General features: G+C 42.7%; 2 protein-coding genes and 1 pseudogene across 2 annotated transcripts in view; 2 read left to right on the top strand and 1 right to left on the bottom strand.

Moving 5' to 3' along the window:
* Positions 1–250: 250 nt before the first annotated feature.
* Positions 251–814, top strand: LOC147453907 (uncharacterized; annotated as a pseudogene).
* A 76-nt stretch (positions 815–890) lies between these two features.
* On the top strand, positions 891–2,531 carry LOC147453908 (uncharacterized). Its single transcript, XM_086517222.1, has 2 exons — positions 891–1,127; positions 1,217–2,531. Exons 1-2 carry the CDS (start codon positions 907–909, stop codon positions 1,245–1,247), a joined length of 252 nt encoding a protein of 83 aa, XP_086373348.1. The 5' UTR covers positions 891–906; the 3' UTR covers positions 1,248–2,531.
* Positions 2,532–3,942: 1,411 nt separating this feature from the next.
* LOC147453909 (uncharacterized) overlaps positions 3,943–20,385 on the bottom strand; it is a 40,149-nt gene continuing 23,706 nt past the window's right edge. The window contains exons 4-6 of the mRNA XM_086515978.1: positions 4,810–4,907; positions 4,385–4,519; positions 3,943–4,273 (exon numbers count right to left, since the gene is read on the bottom strand). Of these exons, the coding sequence (XP_086372104.1) occupies positions 4,187–4,273; positions 4,385–4,519; positions 4,810–4,907 (320 nt within the window). The 3' untranslated portion in view covers positions 3,943–4,186. The remainder of the gene's footprint in view (positions 4,274–4,384; positions 4,520–4,809; positions 4,908–20,385) is intronic.

A 20,385-nucleotide genomic window follows, 5' to 3' on the forward strand; every position in this document is an offset into this window, starting at 1 on the left:
GGACGACGACAGCAACAAAGTCTGCTCTGCTGCAGTGTTTGAGCAGAGCAGTAGATATCCGTCGACGACGACAGCACGCTGCTGAATGTGGATTATTGCGGTGCTGAGAACGACACAAACCTGTTTGCTGCAATAGTGCATCACGAGACCCAGGTAAATCGAGCTGGTCTTTGTTTGCTTTCGTTGTCGCCGTGTGCATGTACGTTTACAGGTCGTAGTTCAGTGGATTGTAGCTTTAGGATTGTGTGAAATGGGAAGGATGAAGAATCTTGCGAGATAAGGAGACGTACAACCCTCTAGTTCAAAGAGACCTCGAGGGAGGCCTAGGCTCTCGGAAAAAGAGAGAATGGCGCGTACCGAAGGCAACAAACCCAGGAAGATGCTCGAGTTGAGCATAACGGTGTCTACAGGCGGTAGTGATGTGGATGTTGCTCTTTTTCCAAGGTTGAAAGTCTTTGTGGAGGAGGAGGCGATCGCCGGCATGTGCTCGATTGAGCGAGACGGCACCATCTTCTACCTCCACTTTCAGATGGTTGTTCGGATCATGGCAACTTCGATTATTGCAGTGAGTAAGAATTTAAATCAGTACCTAGGATGGGATATTCATAGTCCCGTCGGAGCAAATATTCTCTGTCGTGCCCTCAAGCAAAAGAACATGCACACCTTTCATGGTATGCTGGGGTATTGTATGAAAGATATGGATCAACCACATTATCAGAACTTCTCGCATAATGTAACAGTTGATGACATCAACAAGGGAATTGAACTATACACACAATATGGGGCAGATGAGCTAAAAATAGAGTTTGTCTGACGCATGCGAATATTTTTGATCGTGCACTTATGTATTGGAAATTCCACTTGAAGCACCCAATTGCTAACAACTTTTTATAAACGTTGCACCATATGCTAAAGTCTGGCAAGTACTACTCGTCTTCCTCGTGGATAACACCTTTTCAGGGCCGTGGAATGCTTTTGAAAAAGAGCAAAGCATCATGGCAGACCATGATTTTTCCTTCGTCTACAACATATCAGGATGTGATTGATATTTTTGTTCTTGACGAGGCTTACACGAACGCACAACCTCGCAACGACCGGTTCCTGAGAAGGTGGCAAGAAACCCACAGGTAGATTGATTTCTTCTTGTTAACATTAGTTGTGGTGTAATGGTAAATATCACTGCTAACATTGTTAATGATTTGCAACCTGTTGTCAGCGATGAAGGAAAAACTGCAATTGCTATCTGACAGATGCTCATGAAGGACCAGTTAGCAACCTTCAACTTTTAAAGGGAAAGAGAAAGTTGTTGTGTTGGACAGTGAGGAGGAAGAGGATGCATCTCTTCGAGCAGATGCTTGCCAGGGATTCATCGACAACTCTTCAACTGTAAAAGACAAAGAAGAAATTGTTGTGCTCGACAGTGAGGACAAAGAGGATGCAGCTCTCGGCGCAGAGTTCATCCCACTCCTCACTAGACGAGGAGTCACTACTATTGCTAGTTAAAATGATGTATATAATATATTACAATCACTTCCCCGACGGCTAGTGTTGCGTTTTTCTCTGAAACATTTCTTGATTTTTTTAAGGGTCGATGGAGCAGTCTAGCCCTCGGGATAGTGCAGACACACAAGCACCGGAGCCGCCAGCATTGGCGATGATGCAACGCTCGACAAATTCCATGCTCCTACAAATGTGACGCCAGCTGCGTAGAGACACTCCCGAAGACTCGACTACTCTACGCACTTTCATTCATAACTCTGTAGATAACTTAAAAAATATGATTAGCAAGCACAACCCATTATCCCCTAGGGCGTGGGAAGAATATTGCAGCTGCAATGTGGAATCAATTTGAGAACGAAGTTTTGCAGAAGACCAGGTATCGCGAGGAAATGGAAACCAAGCTACATCCATAGCCAGCTAACACAAAGGTCTACAATTGCAATCGTCCTCCTGTGCAATCTGTTGTAGGGGGGAGGTGAAGCGTGCCGCATATGAGGACGTCAACTAAGCCTGTAATAGTTTGCCAACAAGGCAACCATGGGAGCAGTCTCCTCGTATCTCCTAAGAGCCACTCCGGAGGTGATCCTCCGTATCACGATCGAGACAATAAATAGCACCCAGAGGAGCGGCAAGTGAGCCACTATCTCCCCGGTGACATCAGATGGCGAAACTGTCGTCATCATCCCCCCATACTCATTTTCCGTCCTACTCCTGAGAGCACTTATTATAAGCACTGATAATCGCACTACGCACCCTGCTCTCCTCCAACCAATAGCGCACCACGACAGCGAAGCGCGTCGAGTGCGACAATCTTCACCGTCGACCCACCCCAGGCAAGCAAGCTCCGAGCCCAAAACCACAGGATATATACTTGCCTTTCATATGGGCCCTTTATAGCTAGCAGGGAGCAGCCACCATTGATGACTGTGAGGTTGCACTTAAAAAGAAAAAAAAAGGATAAGAGTGAGATTTAATCAAGGGTTGCGTGCTTGATGGTTATGCCAAGAGGGGCATATTTGGATTAGTGTGTTGGAAAGTTTGTAACGGCCACTACCTACACACATTCATATCAATTCTCAAGTGATTAGAAATTGATGTATAAGCGTTGAGTTGTCGCATACCTGCATCTTTAAAAACGTGCACATGGCCTAAAACTTTTAATAATCAAAGTTGACAATTTGACAATGCTTGTAGCACAATAAAGAGCATGTTTCATAATACATATTTGTTTTAGTATTCTCTAACGTCATCATCATACATGTCAAATACATGGCATGACCATTGGATCATATCAAGGTTGTCATTTTTCAATCATACGCTAAAGTATGCTACGATTTCATAGAGAACTACGATTCAAAATCATAAATATCATATGGTTTGATTGTTCACGCACCAAGCCCTAAAATTGATAGATATACTAGAATTTTTGTATGATATGTATGATAGATACTTTCCAAGTGCCACGTTCATGCTTTGTGGAACATGGTTTGTGTAAGAAAGGCTTGCTAGAACCATGACAATGATGAACATAGATATCGAAGAGAGAGCAATCAAGATGCAACCATTGGACAACATTGCTAAGTCCATTATCTACATCCAATCCCCCATGCCTATGCATTTGCTTGGTCCAACATTCCTACGGGACAAGGCATGACTTCCATTTTTTATAATTATTGGAGAGACCACAGTGCCAACTCTCCACCATACTTTTGTAAGACATTTCTACATTATGTGCATTGTATAATTAACATTCTTACTATGCGACACTTCATTGCAACGCGAAATGTTTAACTATTCACATTGGTTTTATGTAGCTTGACACAAACACTATTCTCCGACTTAACAATTGTGCAATACTTGTGCACGATTATCAAGACAATAGTGCAATTTAATTTTTATAGTCTATTGATGTTTTTTTTATTTTTTGAATTTGTCGATGCTTAGTTTAGCTCCATATTTTCCTCACTGGTACATGCTCAAATTTCAATCATCATATCTATATATCAAATGGATACTTCTTTCTCACAATTGCTTGATGTCAATATGCATATGTCCTATTATGTTCTATAGCAACGCCCACCAAGCAAGACTAGTTTAGGAAGACATATCAGCACAAGATAGACAAACATGACAAATAATCTTGTCAAATTGGTCCTTTTAAAAGTCAACCCACATTCTTCTTCTTGTACTTGTAGCCGATTGGAAGGTCGAGTAACAAGAAGTGTCGTTTTGCAGGTGTCTTTCAAGTAAAAATGCTAAAATTAGGTTTTTAGAAGTCTTGAAGCAGAGTAGTGGAAGTTAGCAATCATCAACTGTAAGAAGAATCCCTCAGTTTCGTAGTTTCATTATTACTCAACGATCAATCAGCGAAAGTCCTCATACTTCCTCCTTAATTCCCTCTCAATCAAAGCTCATCCAAGTTCCACAGTGCTTACATAAATAAAATTCAATTGTTCTACCATTTAAATTTTTCAGTGTAAATTCTCTTTGAATACAAAATGTGCAAAAAAATTGCTCCTACTCCTTGTTACATTGATGTTAAAAATTGTCCCCAATTGAGGATATGTATATGTACACTTACAATTAATGAGTATGTACATAGCTGTAAATCTATGTGAGTTGAATATCCCCAGATCTTAAAAAACCTCTGAAGGATAATTTAGGCCAAAGGTACCTCATCTCCATTTCATGGCTTTGACATTCTTGCCTTGGACATTTGTTGCAGGAATGGTGGCGCATCATTTCTCATACGATATCCCCCACATTCTGAGCACTGCCAGCATTGCAACAAGCTAGATCAATTACACCTTGCATTGGAAAACATTCTTTAATTCAATGCTTTGCAAAACTGTATGGTCAAATCCTGTGTGTCAAAATTTGTTACCTTCTTTATGCGGGTGCCGAGACACGATGGACACACATCCATGTGCATCAACTTTCCCTCCCATGTGACAGTTCCGCTTCCCTTACACAAGTTACAAGGTCTCCTACCATAGCCATAACAACTAGTACATACAGCCTGAGACAGAAATACAAACATGCTTACAAACTTTGCATGTCCCAACTTCCAAATGTAAGCACACACATATCATGCGAGTGAGAAATACAGATATCTTGCATGTTCCATACAAGGATGCATATGCATCATGAAAGCGACACGTACAACAAACATGGATTGTCTATTTCTCATAAAAGTCCACAGCAATCTATTTCCTACAATGAGAAATTTGACAAGCCTGTTAATCATTGAGAACACAATATACGAAGTCTTATGTGCATCGCTTATTTGAAAAATATACAATTTCTTACTGTGGGTGCACTGCTGTTCCCCAGTAAACCTCCTTTCTGCAAAACTGCCATAAGCCCTAGGACTACCGTTGCAAATCCCACATAGAAACCTGTTGTCCCTGAAAGGGTGCATGCAAAACATGAGATTATTTGCTACATATACACTCGTTGAGTTTATCAAGAGAATGAAGCAAATACCAAGCGTACATACATAAATATGAACATATATGTATATATATATATATATGTATGTGTGTGTGTGTGTGTGTGTGGCTCTCTGTAAACCCACCTTGGACCACATTAGTAATTTCATCTTGAGACATAATGAAACATGCACAAAGCGGGCAAATTGAGCACATAAATTATTAATGCATGTGCGCACACCTGTGTGTGTGTTTGTGTGTACGTGAGAGAGAGTGTGTGTTTGGTGGGGTGTGTGTGTGTGTTTTTTTTTTTTTTTGGGGGGGGGGGGGGGGGGAGGAGATCGAGGAGTGAGTTCTCTGTCTGCGCGTTCCTTATCTACATGAGTCTATTCTCTGCCTGTGCACCCTGCCGGCGCGTGTCTCCACCTCCTCCTGCGCGCAGCCCAGAGGCAGTTCGTCATCTCTGCGTTCTGCCCCTGTGACAGGCTTTGCATCTGTCAGCAGGCTCTCTCTGCATCACCTCGTTGGGCAGTGTGCGCACTTTGCAACCGCCGTTTCTTTTCTCAGCTTATTCAGAGACTTTGTGGGCACTCAAGAGTGCGTTATACTCAAAAGTGGGGCAGCTGATGTAGTGCTGTTGTGGTTTTCTGTGTACAGAGCTTCAATTTCATTCCACAGTTTTTCGCAGAGCTTTTTAGACGTTTGCTTTTGTTTGGCGAATTTTCTTGATATAAGTTCGACACTGTGTGTGTTTAAGCATCAAAGAGCTATGGAGCCTGCTTTGGAAGCTTCTTCGGATATCAAGGGTTGCCTGTATGAAGACTTTGAGGAGGCTCGGCAAGCCGGGAATGGTCAGGCGCCTGCTCTTGAGGTGCACATTCCCGTGCATGACCTCATGAACCCACTTGCGCTGTATGCTATGAATGCAGTCATCCTGCTTTTCCCAAGGAAAATGCCTACTGCACAAGATGTCGGACAATGGGTCGATTTTCTCCTTAAAAGACAAGTTGTCCGGGGTGCGTGGATTTTATGTAGTTCTGCTAGCAGATACAGAAGCCATAAATCTTTTGCTTGAGATGTCTCCCTCTTCTTTAATGCACAGATGACGCATGTTTTGCCGTGGGCACTCACTAAAGATTATCAGAGTCTTATTCGTCACAAATGTACGGTGTGGGTGGAAATTGTTGATTTCCCTCGTACACGGAGACATTTCCTGCCATTGTTGGCTGTGCAACTTGGTAAGGTGATTTGCCCCCCGAAGTTGGATGCGAACACCAATAGGTTTTGCGTCCTTTGGGACACTAACAAACAAACCACTGAAGGGATTATGGTTGACTCGGGGGATCCATTGGTGGGCAAGCGTCCATTTAAGGTAAATTTGCAAATTCCTGCTTTGATGTGGTAAGAGTGATCACACATTAAATGCATTTCATACAATGTGCATGGGTTATGTAACCCTGACAAGTGGCGATTGACCTGGCACTATGTACATGTAGGGCAGACATAGTTGTCTTGCAAGAGCACAATCAGCACGACTTTGCTGGTCAATGTTCTTATTTTGCAAGTTATTGGATTGTGTATGCTGGCCTGCAAGATTTCTCGGGTTTATTGATGTTGGTTCGTCATGAGCTTAAGCCTGTTTTATTACACAATGATCCGCATGGGCGGTGGATGGTTGTGCAATGCTTGTTGAATGGACTAGTATATGAATTTGGAGGTGTTTATGCATATAAAGCCTCTGGGCACAGAACGGCTTTATGGCAAGATATCTCTTCTCACCCATGGACCTCCAATGCATTTTTCTGTGGTGACTTCAACAATACCCCTGCTGCTACGAATGATAGTACCACGGGCAATTTGCACATGTTACTTACAGAAAGACAAGAATGGGATCATCTCTTTGCCTCGGCTCGAATGACTGATCTATGGCGCTCTTTGCATCCAAATGCTTCTGGATTTACTTTTCAGCATGCTACTCATTCTTCTTATCTTGCATGGTTGGATCGTTGGTACTTGCTTAATGGGCAACAATATGAAGCGTTTGTATGTGATGTGAGGATAGATTATACCCTACGGTTATCGAACCATTACTCTCTTTTGTTATCTTTGTACTTTCGGCAGTCTAGTTGTGATTGGACTCTTCCTAGAAAACGTTTTCTGCATGTTAACAATGCCTATTTTACTCATGAGGTTTTTCGAGACATGATTGCAGACATTATTCCCCCATTGTCTGCTCACATGCATCTTAATCTGGATACTGCCTGGTATCGCTTTGTCATGAGGATACAAAGTGTTCTTCATGACTATGGCACACATTATATGCGGTGCACTCGGGGGGGGGGGGGGCATGTGAAACAGGTCTGACATCAACTGCAAGAATTGGCTGATTTGCGACCTCTGTTTGACTTTGAAATGGCAGAGCTATGTGAAGCTAATGTGCGTATTCAACAAAATGATAAGCAAAAAATTACTAAATTGCAAACACGTGCCCGTAACAAGCTTTTATGGATAAAGGTTGCGCTTCGAAGCAATTTTTGAAGAATCTGCATCATACAAGGGTCTCCCAAACAATGAAGCGGGTTATGCTTCCCTCGGGTGCTTGGACTTCTTCGAAACAGGAACTTGATGAGGTTATGGCTTCACATTAGATGTTTGCTGCTTCTTCTCGGCCATCTTCAAATGTTTGCCAAGCGCATCAATTGTTTCTTTCTTGTGTTCATCCGATTCTATCTCTCACAAGATGCACAATGCCTTGAGGATCCTTTCACTGCCTCTGAATTACGTAGTGCGTTGCTTGCATTGGGCCGTTGGCGATCTCCCGGTTGAGACGGGCTTACTATGGAATTTTTCCTCTCCTTTTGGGATGCTCTCGAACAACCACTGCTTTTCATGTTGAATGCGGCATGGGAGAAACGGGATTTGCCACTATCATGGAAAGAGGGTTTACTTAAATTGCTGCTTGAGCAAGCACTTTGCTAGTAATTCACTCATTAGCGGTCTATTACTTTGATGCCAATGGTTTATAAGATATTGGCTTAAATGTTGGTGCATCGCATTAAGAACCATCTATTTGCAGGACTTCATCGGGCTCAATATGGCTTCATCCGCGTCGCCAAATCATGGACAATTTGGCTAATGTTATGATTGACATGGGGTATGCTAAGTACACACAGCAAAATGTATTGGTCATGCAAGTGGATATTAAAAAGGCCTTTGACACTGTGCAGTGGGACTTCATTGCTGCCACGATGAGGTGTCTAGGGTTTGGTCCTAAATTGGCCAATGTGGTTTATTTCTTGTATGCTTGTAGTACATCTTCGGGGATCCTAGATGGTGAACTGACAGAATCGTGGCCACTTGGTTGTTCGGTTAGGCAAGGCTGTCCTCTTAGTGCTTTGTTGTATGCTATTGCCACTCACCCTTTGTTGATGTATCTTGATCACTTGACCTCTGCAGAGTGTCTTCATGGTTTGTAGTTACCCTCGGGTCATACCTTTATTCACCAGGCTTATGAGGATGACTTGTTGTTTATGCCTCGCAACCAACAACGGGATGTCCAAGTGATTATGGAAGCTTTGGAATTGTTTGGGATTACGGCCGGTCGTAAAGTCAACTTTCGTAAATCGAAGTTTCCACCACTTGGTTCTTGCGATTGGCACAGTCTATTGTGGCCAGGTGAGATTGTTCCTCCAAATGTGATCACCAGGCATTTGGGATATATCATAAAATCTAATATCTAGCTAACCCAAATGATTTTCTCATATTAAAGTGATCATTTAATATGGAGAATAAACGGGAACAAGAGCTAGAATAGGGACATGTGCTTATAGACTTATCTCAATAGGGGACCAAAAGAAGAGATGGTTCATCTCAATAGGAATCCAAAAGGAGATGGTCTATCAAAGAGCAATATGTAATAAGTGCTTCTATACCTATCTCAACAGGGGACCAAAAGGAGAAATGGTTATATCTCAATAGGGGTCCAAAAGGAGACGGTCTACCAAAGAGCAATGTGCAATAAATGCTTCTAGACTTATCTCAACAGGGGACCAAGAGGAGAGATGGTTACATCTCGATAGGAGTCCAAAAGGAGGTAGTCTATCAAAGAGCAAAAGTGCTTCTAGACTTATCTCAACAGAGGACCAAGAGGAGAGATGGTTACATGTCGATAGGGGTCCAAAAGGAGACAGTCTAATGGAGCTTAGAAGACATTAGGGTTAGCTTCATTAAAGACCTCCAAAGGTTAATGTTAAAAGTCCTCGACCTTAGACAAGCTTTATAGGTATGTGTGCATACTATAGATGCTTCATAGAAAAATTCTCGCTAATAGCAGGCCCATTACGTGACTTAACAAAAAAGAAGGTTAAGTATTCATGGACTGCAAAAGTGCAAGAAGCTTAAACAGAAGTTTATCTCTAAACGTGTGCTCACACTACTAGATCTCTCAAAGCCATTTGGTTCAATGCCATGCTTGTGGCGATTGCCTCGGATCTAGTTTGCTTCAAGAAGGACATGCCATAGCATATGAGAGTCAAAGACTCAACTCCGTCAAGCGAGTATTGGGCAAATACAAAAAAGAGCTACTAGCTATTCTATATGCCCTAGACACATGGAAACACTATCTCTTGGAGACTCCATTCATCCTACAAATGGGTCACAGAGCCTCAAGAACTTCATGACGCAAACCAATCTCTCCGACAAACAAATGAGGTGGCCAAATTTTCTTTCGCAATTTAACTTTCATATTGCTCACATTGTTGGCAAGCACAATCAAGTGATCGATGCACTTTCACGACGGCCAAAGGTAAATGTGGTGTCTATAGCAACTCACAATGATCTATCTTTTATCATAGATGAGTATGCTACTAACCAAAACTTTAAGCACGTAATTACAACCTTTGCATTAGGGAAGAAAAAAGAACCATTCACCTTGGAGGATGGTTATCTTTCAAACGGCAAAAGGCTATGTGTTACTCACCCATGCAATAAGAAAGTAATGTATGCATCCCATGCTTCTTCTTACGTGGGGTAAAGAAGGATTCCATAATCTACTCTTCGAGGAGTAAAAATGTATTTATGTTAGCCTACTATGAAAAGTAAACACACCATGAAGAGTATGTTTTAAAATGTGCGGTATGCCAAAAGTGAAAATTTGGCTGAGAGAAGCAAAGTGGATCGTTTTAGTCGACAAGCTTAGCAAGAAAACACACTCTATACTTGTCAAAAAGACTATTAAGGCACATCAAATGGCAACCCTCTTTAGATCTCAAATTTTCAAGTATCATGGCTTGCCAACATCCATAGTGTCGGACAAGGCTCCTAGAATGACCAATAATTTCTAGAAGGGTCTCTCTGAGAATCTAGGAAGTAGATTAAATTTCTCTTTCAACCTATCATCCACAAATGGATGACCAAAGTGAAATAACCAATCTAACGATTCTTAAGTCTACTAAAAGCTTATGTCATGGAAGTAGATCAACGTTCTCAATGAGAAAAATACCTATCTCTTCTAGAGTATGCGTACAATGACATTGTACATACTTCTATGGAGAAAGCACATTTCAAGGTTAAAGAGGGAAGATCCAAAAGTCCCTTACTACTCAGAGTACATGGGAAGATCTTCGCTGCTGATGAATATAACCGAGACTCACAAGAACCTTTTCTAAAGATTAAAGAGGTTATATCCATCTCAAAGCAAAGGCAAAAAGGGTTGCTGGCTAATAAGCACGGAAGAGCCTTAGCCTTTAAGGAAAATCATTGGGTCTTGCTAAAGTTTCTCAAGGTTCATCTAAGGCATACTACGGGCAAGAATCCTACAGGCCACCAAGAGTATTATGCTAAACTAGCAAAAAGATACTATGGTCCTTTTTAAATTCTTAAGCCAATCAATGAGATGGCTTATCAATTAAAGTTGCCCAACCATTGGCTCATACACAATTTTTTCTATGAGAGCCTACGTAAGCCTTACAAAGGAACGCCACCAAAAGAAGCGATAGTTGCAGACCCTCCAAAAATCGAAGATCAAAAAGTACTTCAATCTGAGTCCATCCTACGACATGAAGACAAGGTATTAAGAAAGAGTAAGATTATCCAACGATATCTTATTAAGTTTAAGGATTATCCTTTTAAAGATGTTAGATGGATGCAAGGAACCTAGCTTAAGGATAATATAAACCTTGTCAATGCTTACAATGTTAAACTAGAGTAAGTAAATGAAAATGCATTTTAAATGAACAACGTTTTTGTCTTATAAGACTCATTCTCTTTCTTTTATTATGCACAAAATTTAAGAAGTATGCATGCTTAGGATCATGTTTGTGGTGACGAAATCTCCCAAACACCAAGTAGAACTTCTCACTCTACTTTGGAAGTATGATATGGACTAAAGAGCAGACATGCTTTCAGTAGCTAAGTCTCCCAAGCACCAAATGGATTAGTCATCCATCTTGGAATGATGTCGTAGGGTAAAAAGGGATCATCTACCCGCTAAGAAACATGGACTAATGACTAGGCTTTATCTTCTCTACCTCATAGTCGAGGACGACTATGAAGTCAAGAGAGAGGTAATGTCATAAAATCTAATATCTAGCTAACCCAAATGATTTTCTCATATTAAAGTAATCATTTAATGTGGGAGAATAACCGGGAACAAGAGCTAGAATAGAGACATGTGCTTCTAGACTTATCTCAACAAGGGACCAGAAGGAGGGATAGTTATATCTCAATAGGAAGGTCCAAAAAGAGATGGTCTACCAAAGAGCAATATGTAATAAGTGCTTCTACTATCTAGACCTATCTCCACAAGGGACCAAAAGGAGAAATGGTTGCATCTCAATAGGGGTCCAAAAGGAAACAGTCTACCAAAGAGCAATGTGCAATAAGCGCTTCTACACTTATCTCAACAGGGGACCAAGAGGAGAGATGGTTACATCTCAATAGGGGTCCAAAAGGAGGTAGTCTATCAAAGAGCAACGTGCATCTAATGGAGCTTAAAAGACCTTAGGGTTAGCTTCATTAAAGACCTCCAAAGGTTAGTGTTAAAAGTCCTTAGACCTTAGGCAAGCTAGGGTTGTGCTTGAGGTGGGAATCCGGCCCAAACTTGAGGTGTTTGTCATGCTTGGTGACTAAGGTGCTTGTCGTGCTTGCTGACTAAGGTGCTTACTTGAGGTGCTTGTCATGCTTGATGAGGACGGTGCTTGAGAAGCTTCCCATGCATGGGAGGTAAGGTGCTTGAGTCAAAAAAAGACTCTACAAAGGAGGGGGAAAGCCTCAAAGTTAGGGGAATTTTTTACTTAACCCTCCACTCACCCAAAGGGCACCCCCTTCCTCAAGGGACACATGGACACATGTCAGGCTCTCCCTATGCTTAGCCACATGGTGTGCTTGAATCCTATTGGCTTGGCTAAAGAGGGGTCTAACGAGCTTCTAGTTCAATTCAACAAATATCTAGATATTTTCAAGCTCTCTCTCTCAAAGAGGTAAGGACGACACTTGTCCTAATGCTACCCATGTTCCTTGAAATGCATTATGCATGTGATTGGCTAGCCTTAAAGGGGTCCAATGAGCTTCAAGCTAGAGCAAAAAGGAGGGGTCGACCAAAGCAAGCAAGGGGTGTGCTTAGGGGTATACACCCTCTCACACACTCATTTTTCAAGGATTCTCACTTGGTGAGAATAGAGGAACTCCACCTCCTTCTCCAAGCTTGTTGAGAAATTGAGTGTCTACACCAGCACTCTTGGCTATGGAATGCAAATCCAACCAAGAGCCATGCTTCAATGCTTAAGCTTGCCATCTTCTCCACCTTCATTACTATGCTATCATGTATGCTAGCAAGAAGAGTGATGATAAGTGAGGAACTATTTTTTTCTCCTATGAATGTTTCTTCTTCCTCTTCCCTACCCTCATTCTCTGCTAACTCTCTCCACCTTCGAAGGTGTTTGAGGCCTTGGGATTGAGGCCGGGGATGGTTACAAAGTTTATGTTATGCTCGTGATGAATGAAGCTTTCCATCTTCATACCATCACCAAGGTCACAAGGAACACAAAGATTGTATTATACCAAGTCTCTCTTGATCGGAGAACCTATAATACAAAAGCCTATTGAAGCCACATAAATCCGGTCCTCAACTGTTGTTAAGTTCTCTAATTCTCTCTTTCTCTTGCAAAAGTATTCTTCATGCCAAGTTAATTAAGTATAATGGTTATGTTGCTACCTCTAACTAAGTTCACCCTCTATGTTCTCAAAGTAGTCTTAAAAAAAATGCTCTCTTTAATTCTCCTAATTCCACAATCCTCAAAGTTCATGGGCCATTTATATTACATCGGTATCAGAGCTATTGGTTTCTCTTTTCTTGCTTAAGAAGAGAGGTCCTTAAGTTGTCCATGAAAGGTTGGGCCTGTTTATTGCAATAGGATAAGTGGGACAGGGATTTATTATCTTGGTTGAGAAGGACTTACTTCGAGGTACACCTTTGGGAACTATAGTCTTAATAATGGTGCCTCCTCTTGGGGCTTGCCTTTGGCTTAACCATTATTGAGCTACTAGCAAGCTCAACAGGAACTATAATCAACCGAGCAATATTAGACCCTCTCCACTAGTCTTTGCAATCAACAGTGTCTAAACCACGGGTGTGGCTACTAGAGAACTAATTTTCAGAGATAAAGAAGAGTAGCGACTAAGGTTTTGAGGGTACCAAAAGACACAGTATTTTATACTTAAGTTTAATTAGCATGGCTAATAATAACCAAGGGAGTAGAATGAATATGACAACTTTGTTTTTGTAAATGAAGGTGCTAATGATGATGCCTCCATGTTTGTTAATTATCTTGTTGCTAGGTTGCAACAAGCTATGGGCAACCTCACTTTGCAAGTGGATTACTCAACAACTTCGTGCTTATGGAATTTCCTTTCCTCTCCAAGAGGGGAGAGAGCTTAGGAGGCCTCTTGACGAGACCCCCAAAAGAAGACTCTCTCCCATACGAGAGGAGGAATCCAAAGAATAAGAAAGTAATGAATCCCCAAGTTCCTCCGAAGATGTGACTCCAGCAAGACGACAGACTAAACGATCGCCAACTCCTCCCAAGGGAAAACGGTCAACCCACAGTCCTTCTCCTCGTCACTCTGAAAGATAAGAGAGGAAACAAAGGAAGAAAAGGGCAAGAAAGAGGTCACCCTCTTCTCCTTCTTCTTCACCTTCCTCCTCTTCCGATGAAAGCTATGGCTATTCTCCTAGAGAATACAAGAGGGGGAAGGTGAAGAAGGAGGAAAAGAGGGTGACCTCTTTCTTGCCATTTTCTTCCTTTGTTTCCTCTCTTATCTTTCAAAGTGACGAGGAGAAGGACTATGGGTTGACCGTTTCCCATTGGGAGGAGTTGGCGATCGTTTAGTATGCCGTCTTCCTGGAGTCACATCTTCGGAGGAACTTAGGGATTCATTACTTTCTTGTTCTTTGGATTCCTCCTTTGGTATGGGAGAGAGTCTTCTTTTGGGAGTCTCGTCAAGAGGCCTCCTAAGCTCTTACCCTACATGGCGAAGGTCCCAAAAGCTCAAGAAGTTCAAAAAGGGAGGAAAAAGTATTTCTTTTCTCACCTATGATAGCACCTTTGGTGCTACCGACAAAGTATTGGCCTTCATCCAACAATTTGCTGCGACCTTTGGAGACGAGGGCTTCACGGAGTTCTCCAAGCTACGTCATGTAGCTATGCACTTCCTCGTCACGGTGGGCTAGCCTTCGTGGCAACAGCGAAGCCCCAAAGACATGGAAAAGTCTACGAGTTTTCATCATGAAGCAATTTCTTGCAAGCGATGCAAAGGACAAAGTGCTTACCGAATGGCGTAGTTTGAAGCTTCTCTCTCATCAGTCTATCCATAAATATGTGGACAAGTTTTGGGATTTACATCTCAAGGCTACTGCCTTTCAAAAAATAGATGTCACGTGACACATCCAACCCTATGTGTCCGTGGACAAGCTACAGCATGATCAGGGTCAGTGAGTCCAGTCAGTCTAGATTAGAAGTGATCTGGCACTTTTGTGAGTCTATTCGTAGACCATGCATGCCCAGTCATTTAGTGTAGATGCATATCCTCTGGTTCCACACAGCATGATCATCAGTATTCCCATCAGAATCCATTAGAATCAGTTAGGGGATTTTTCCAATGCATTTAGCCTATTTTCCCTATTTTTGGTATTTTTCACTTATTATTTTTAAGTGACTTTCCAACAAAAGTAGGTAGGGAAATTTTGTTGAGTTAATATGTAAGCAAACCCAAGTTAGCACTTATTGGCAGAAGAGGCAGCAGGAGCTTCCCGCTCAACAGGCACCTTCTCATGAGGAACCCCTCAGCACCCCTAGCGTTTTTGGATCCCCATCCTCGCCACGCATCAGCCCAACGTTTTCAGTTTGCATTATCGCCGAAAGTCCTCCAAGCCCTGGCGTTTGCAGATCGCTAGTAGCAGTACCATATTCCCTAGCGTTTTACAGTGGCCATCACCGGAACTCCCAAGACAACCTAGCGTTTTTTTGCTAGAGTTTTGCACTCGCTGCAGCGTTTTCATTTTCAGCCACAAATGGAGCAAAACAGCAGCGTTTTCAGCATTAGACACAGTAGCAGATTCAGCCCTTGAAGCCTTGCAAAAGACCCCCATTTTCAGCCCTCGAAAATGCAGCCAAAACAGAGATTTTCAGCCACCCAAAACATCCCAAAGATTTGCAGATTTTCAGCAGTTGAAAGACCACAGATTTCAGCCCTTAGCCGTCGTCATCATCCCCATTGTTGTCACCGACATAGTCCCAAGTTGCATCATCATTGTACCTCTTTGTGCAATCATAAGAAGACCACTCTCACCGACGAGAGTGGGGCCTTCGGACGAGGGTTTTACAACGTCTCTGGTGTCGTATCTCTCTTCTCTCTCTATCTCTCAGTCTCATACACTTGCACGCACATTGTCCATTCACTTTGTTCGTGATCATAGCACTTTCCATTAAGAACGGAAGGCTCTCCCTTCCATAAGAACTAAAAGGAACCTTGAGCACAGTTCGGAGCACTCATCTTGAGCAAAGCGCAAACATTCATTCCGTTGCACCTAACATTGGTATCAGAGCTTTGACAGTGTTCTGTATCACTCAAGGAAAGAACCACAGAATTTTATTTTTTTTGCTTGTTGAGGTCGCACGAACCCAAGTTCGCTTGGGCGTGTCGATTCCTAATCATGTTTTGTTGAAGAGTGACAGGAATCCCAAGAAAGAAGGGCTTGTCCAACCTCCCCTTGTGTCTCTTTTCACTCATTGAGAGCGGACCGTGCACTTAGCGGCCGGCCAAACGATGTGAGGAGGGAAAAAGCAACCTTGGTGTGAGCGCAAGGCCGCCAAGGGGTGCGCCCGCAGAAAGGAGTAGAACCCGGGTGAAGTGAAGATCCTTCTCCAATGCGATTTGCAAGCGAAAGAAAACCTCAAGAACCTCAAGATCCTCAAGAACCCAAGAACACGAATCCAAGACCCTCAAGACCCCAAGTTCCTCGTGAACTTAAGAACCAACGATCATAGTGCATGGTCGTCACCCGAAGCGGAATGGATACTTCGCATACAGGTGATGAGCATGAGAGGCGGCAAAGATTTTTCCCCACCAGGAGACTTTTTCGACCCTCCCCCTTCGCCATGTACGCCACGAGTTGTACTAACTCCTATGGAGATGATGGTCAAGTCGATAATGGACATGATGGCGCAACAACAAGAAACGAATCAAGTTGCGTTGGCACAACTCGCAAGCAAAGCAGAACAACAAGAAGCTAAGGACCGGGAGCAAGCAGCTAAAGACCGCGAGCGCGACGAAAGAAACCCAAGATTTTCCGCACAACAAGAAGAAAATCGCCTTGCTTTAGAACGCGAACGCAACGCACGATAAGAAAGAAAAGAATTAAGAAAGGAGGAAGCCGCAGCACGAAGCGTGGCCTTGGAGACCGAGCGTGAAGCTCAAAGAGAACCACGAACTCAAGAATTGGTTCGATAGGTACTTGCCTCGAAGACCGAACCACCCAAAGAGTGAGAGTTCATCAAGTGGCGCAAGCCACGACGCGGATTCCAACCATCCAGTCACAGAGAAGTTGACTTTCAGTAAGTATGACGGTAAGATGGATGCTACGGTTATCCATTCTTGGTTGCATCAATTTAATGCTTATTTTGCGACAACTAAGAAGAAAAGAACTAGCAAAGTTTTGACGGTAGCTACGTACCTTGCCGATGATGCCATCAATTGGTGACACGCATGGCAAGAGGCACAGCTAGCCGCGCACCTAGAGGAAGCCGACGGATTCACGTCCCTTTCCTTCAATTGGGCTGATTTCCAAGAGAAGCTCAAGGCACCGTTTATGCCACCTCAGTACCTCGCACAATTGAAGGACGATTGGCGCTCTCTCAAGCAAAATGGTATGCCGGTTATGTCTTTTTCTAATCATGTTTTGCAACTAGGTACTCAATTATGAAAATCGGATGATGAGCGCAAAGAGGCTTTTCTCTTTGGATTGGACAAGTATATCAAGTACGATGTCGAGGTGCTCGATCCAATCTATCTCAACAAGGCGGTAGCGATTGCTCTCGCACAGGAGATGAAGCACAACAAGGGAAAGCCTAAGGAGAACAAGAATTCCAGAAGTACCTCGCAGACTCCTCAGAACCCTCAAAACGGTAAGAATGGTAAGAATGATAACTCTTCTAACCAATCTTCCAACAGTCTCTCAGAAAAGAATTCGTCCAATGAATCTAAGGGTAGGCTAACACAATTGCTAAACCTAAGCTTACTCCAGATGAAAAGGTAGCACAAGGAATTGTAGGAGGATACATCACCTCGAAAGAGCAAAGCACTTATTTTAAGGAAGGTCGTTGTTTTCATTGTCACATTAAGGGTCACATAAAAAGAACATGTCCTAAGCTTGAATCGAATGAATCTAAAGAATCCACAAAACCCACTTCCTCTGTCAATGTAATGAATGATAACACGAGTATGCCCCAAGTTTCTCAGGACCCTCCCATTGATGATTCTCTCATTAAATGTTATGGTCGTTCGTCGGAGCACCGTTTTGTCATATTGTTTGACCCAGGTAGTATGCATGATGTGATCAGTTCCTCTATTGTTGAGAGAGCCCGTTTCGAAGTTAGTCAAAGATCTCCTATCGAGGTCTCTGGCTTTCGTCCTGGTATGGACGCTCTCATCACGGAGAAGTGCCTTGATGTGTTGTTTGCAATTCAACAGATTGCCTTCACTAGAAGATTTGTTGTTTCTCCTCTCTCAAGATATGATATGATTTTGGGCATTCGATGGTTTCGTGATAATGACGCTCTCATGGATTTTATGACTAACACTATAACTCTCAATGCCACAAGTGGTTCTCCTGTTGTCATTCATGGAGAGGACATTTCTTATTCTCCATCTCTCATTGCTAATATGCAAGACAAGATTGAAAGAATTCAGGAAAAGGAGACTCTCTCAGTCTCTTTTTCTCCACAGCATGACACACAGAATTTGCATGATTATGAGAAGCATGATGATTTGAATGATAATGATTTGCATGATGATTTGGATGATAAAGACAAGCAAGATGTTTTGCATGATCAAGATGTGATTTCTCACAAGCATGATGAGTTGCATGAAGATGATGTGATTGTTCACAAGGATGATGTGTTAGTGGATGCTTTTTTTAACGAAGCTAACCTCGTTGCAGATTCGATCAATCACGAAGGAGCGATCTTGGCTCTCGAGCCTCGGTCTCAAGAACCATCACAGGAAGTATTATGTGTTCGCATGATTGATACGCACGCATTGTTCGAGTGTTTCATTCGTGATCGTTTCCTGTATTTTAGTCAGCATCTTTATGTGATCCCTTTTCCTAGGCATGACATATTGTATGTTGAACACGTTTCTCTCATGGATGACCACAAATGTATGCGGGAAAAGATGAAAAGTATGTATGTAAGGAAGTCACATTCCATGTCTCTTCCTTGGCATGACACAGTTTCCGAACGAGCACATGAAAGTGTGAGCACCAAGCATGGGCATTTCCGTTGTGAATTGCCTCAGTTGATTGCTCTAGATTATAAGCGAAAGATTCGATCTCATTGTTTGCATGTGTTTGATGAACGGGTTGTCACTCCGTCTCTTTGTTCATCTACATTGCATGCACAGTCTTTCAGGAAGACGAGATTTTTTCCCTTCACTTTACATGGAATGGGTATGTTCATGGTTTTGTGTTGGAAATGGTTTCAGGAATTTTCAACCATGGACATTCTTGAAGACGAAAGAAGCAGGTCTCTAAACGAAGTTGAAGCAAGGAAGGAGCCACAGAAGACTTTGTGTCGCTTTCGGCACGGCCCAAAGAAGCTAGCATTGCAGACCTTTATGAAGTTCAAGTACCACACGACCCACACATCAAAGTGGGCCGGCGAAGAGTCCCTTCCAGGATTCCGGATGCTGTTAGCGATCTCCCTCGACACCATACAGTTCGGTACCAGTACCTCACTTTGAAAAGGAGGGGATGTCACGTGACACATCCAACCCTATGTGTCCGTGGACAAGCTACAGCATGATCAGGGTTCAGTCAGTTCAGTCAGTCTAGATTAGAAGTGATCTGACACTTTTGTGAGTCTATTCGTAGACCGTGCATGCCCAGTCACTTACTGTAGATGCATATCCTTTGGTTGCACACAACATGATCATCAGTATTCCCATCAGAATCCATTAGAATCAGTTAGGGGATTTTTCCAGTGCATTTCGCCTATTTTCCTTATTTTTGGTATTTTTCACTTATTATTTTTAAGTGACTTTCCAACAAAAGTCGGTAGGGCAATTTTGCTAAGTTAATATATAAGCAAACCCAAGTTAGCACTTATTGGCAAAAGAGGCAGCAGGAGCTTCCCGCTCAACAGGCACCTTCTCAGCAGGAACCCATCGCGTTTTTGGATCCCCATCCTCGCCACACATCAGCCTAGCGTTTTCAGTTTGCATCATCGCCGGAAGTCCTCCAAGCCCTGGCGTTTGCAGATCGCTAGTAGCAATACCATATTCCCTAGCGTTTTACAGTGGCCATCGCCGGAACTCCCAAGACAACCTAGCGTTTTTTTGCTAGCGTTTTGCACTTGCTGCAGCGTTTTCATTTTCAGCCACAAATGGAGCAGAACAGCAGTGTTTTCAGCATTAGACACAGTAGCAGATTTAGCCCTTGAAGCCTTGCAGAAGACCCCCATTTTCAATCCGCGAAAACGCAGCCAAAACAGAGATTTTCAGCCACCCAAAACAGCCCAAAGATTTGCAGATTTTCAGCAGTTCAAAGATCACAGATTTCAGCCCTAAGTCATCGTCGTCATCCCCGTCGTCGTCACTGACATAGTCCATTGCATTAGTCCATTGCATCATCATTGTACCGCTTTGTGCAATCATAAGTAGACCACTCTCACCGACGAGAGTG

This window comes from Adiantum capillus-veneris, chromosome 7 (assembly GCF_014529385.1).
Source record: "Adiantum capillus-veneris isolate H3 chromosome 7, ASM1452938v2, whole genome shotgun sequence".
Lineage (NCBI taxonomy): Eukaryota > Viridiplantae > Streptophyta > Polypodiopsida > Polypodiales > Pteridaceae > Adiantum > Adiantum capillus-veneris.

Excerpts from the sequence above, each read along its gene's own strand:
- LOC147453908 (XM_086517222.1), top strand. The coding sequence starts at position 907 with ATGCTAAAGTCTGGCAAGTACTACTCGTCTTCCTCGTGGATAACACCT. Across the intron at positions 1,128-1,216 it reads AGGTGGCAAGAAACCCACAG|CGATGAAGGAAAAACTGCAA; the intron begins GTAGATTGATTT and ends ACCTGTTGTCAG.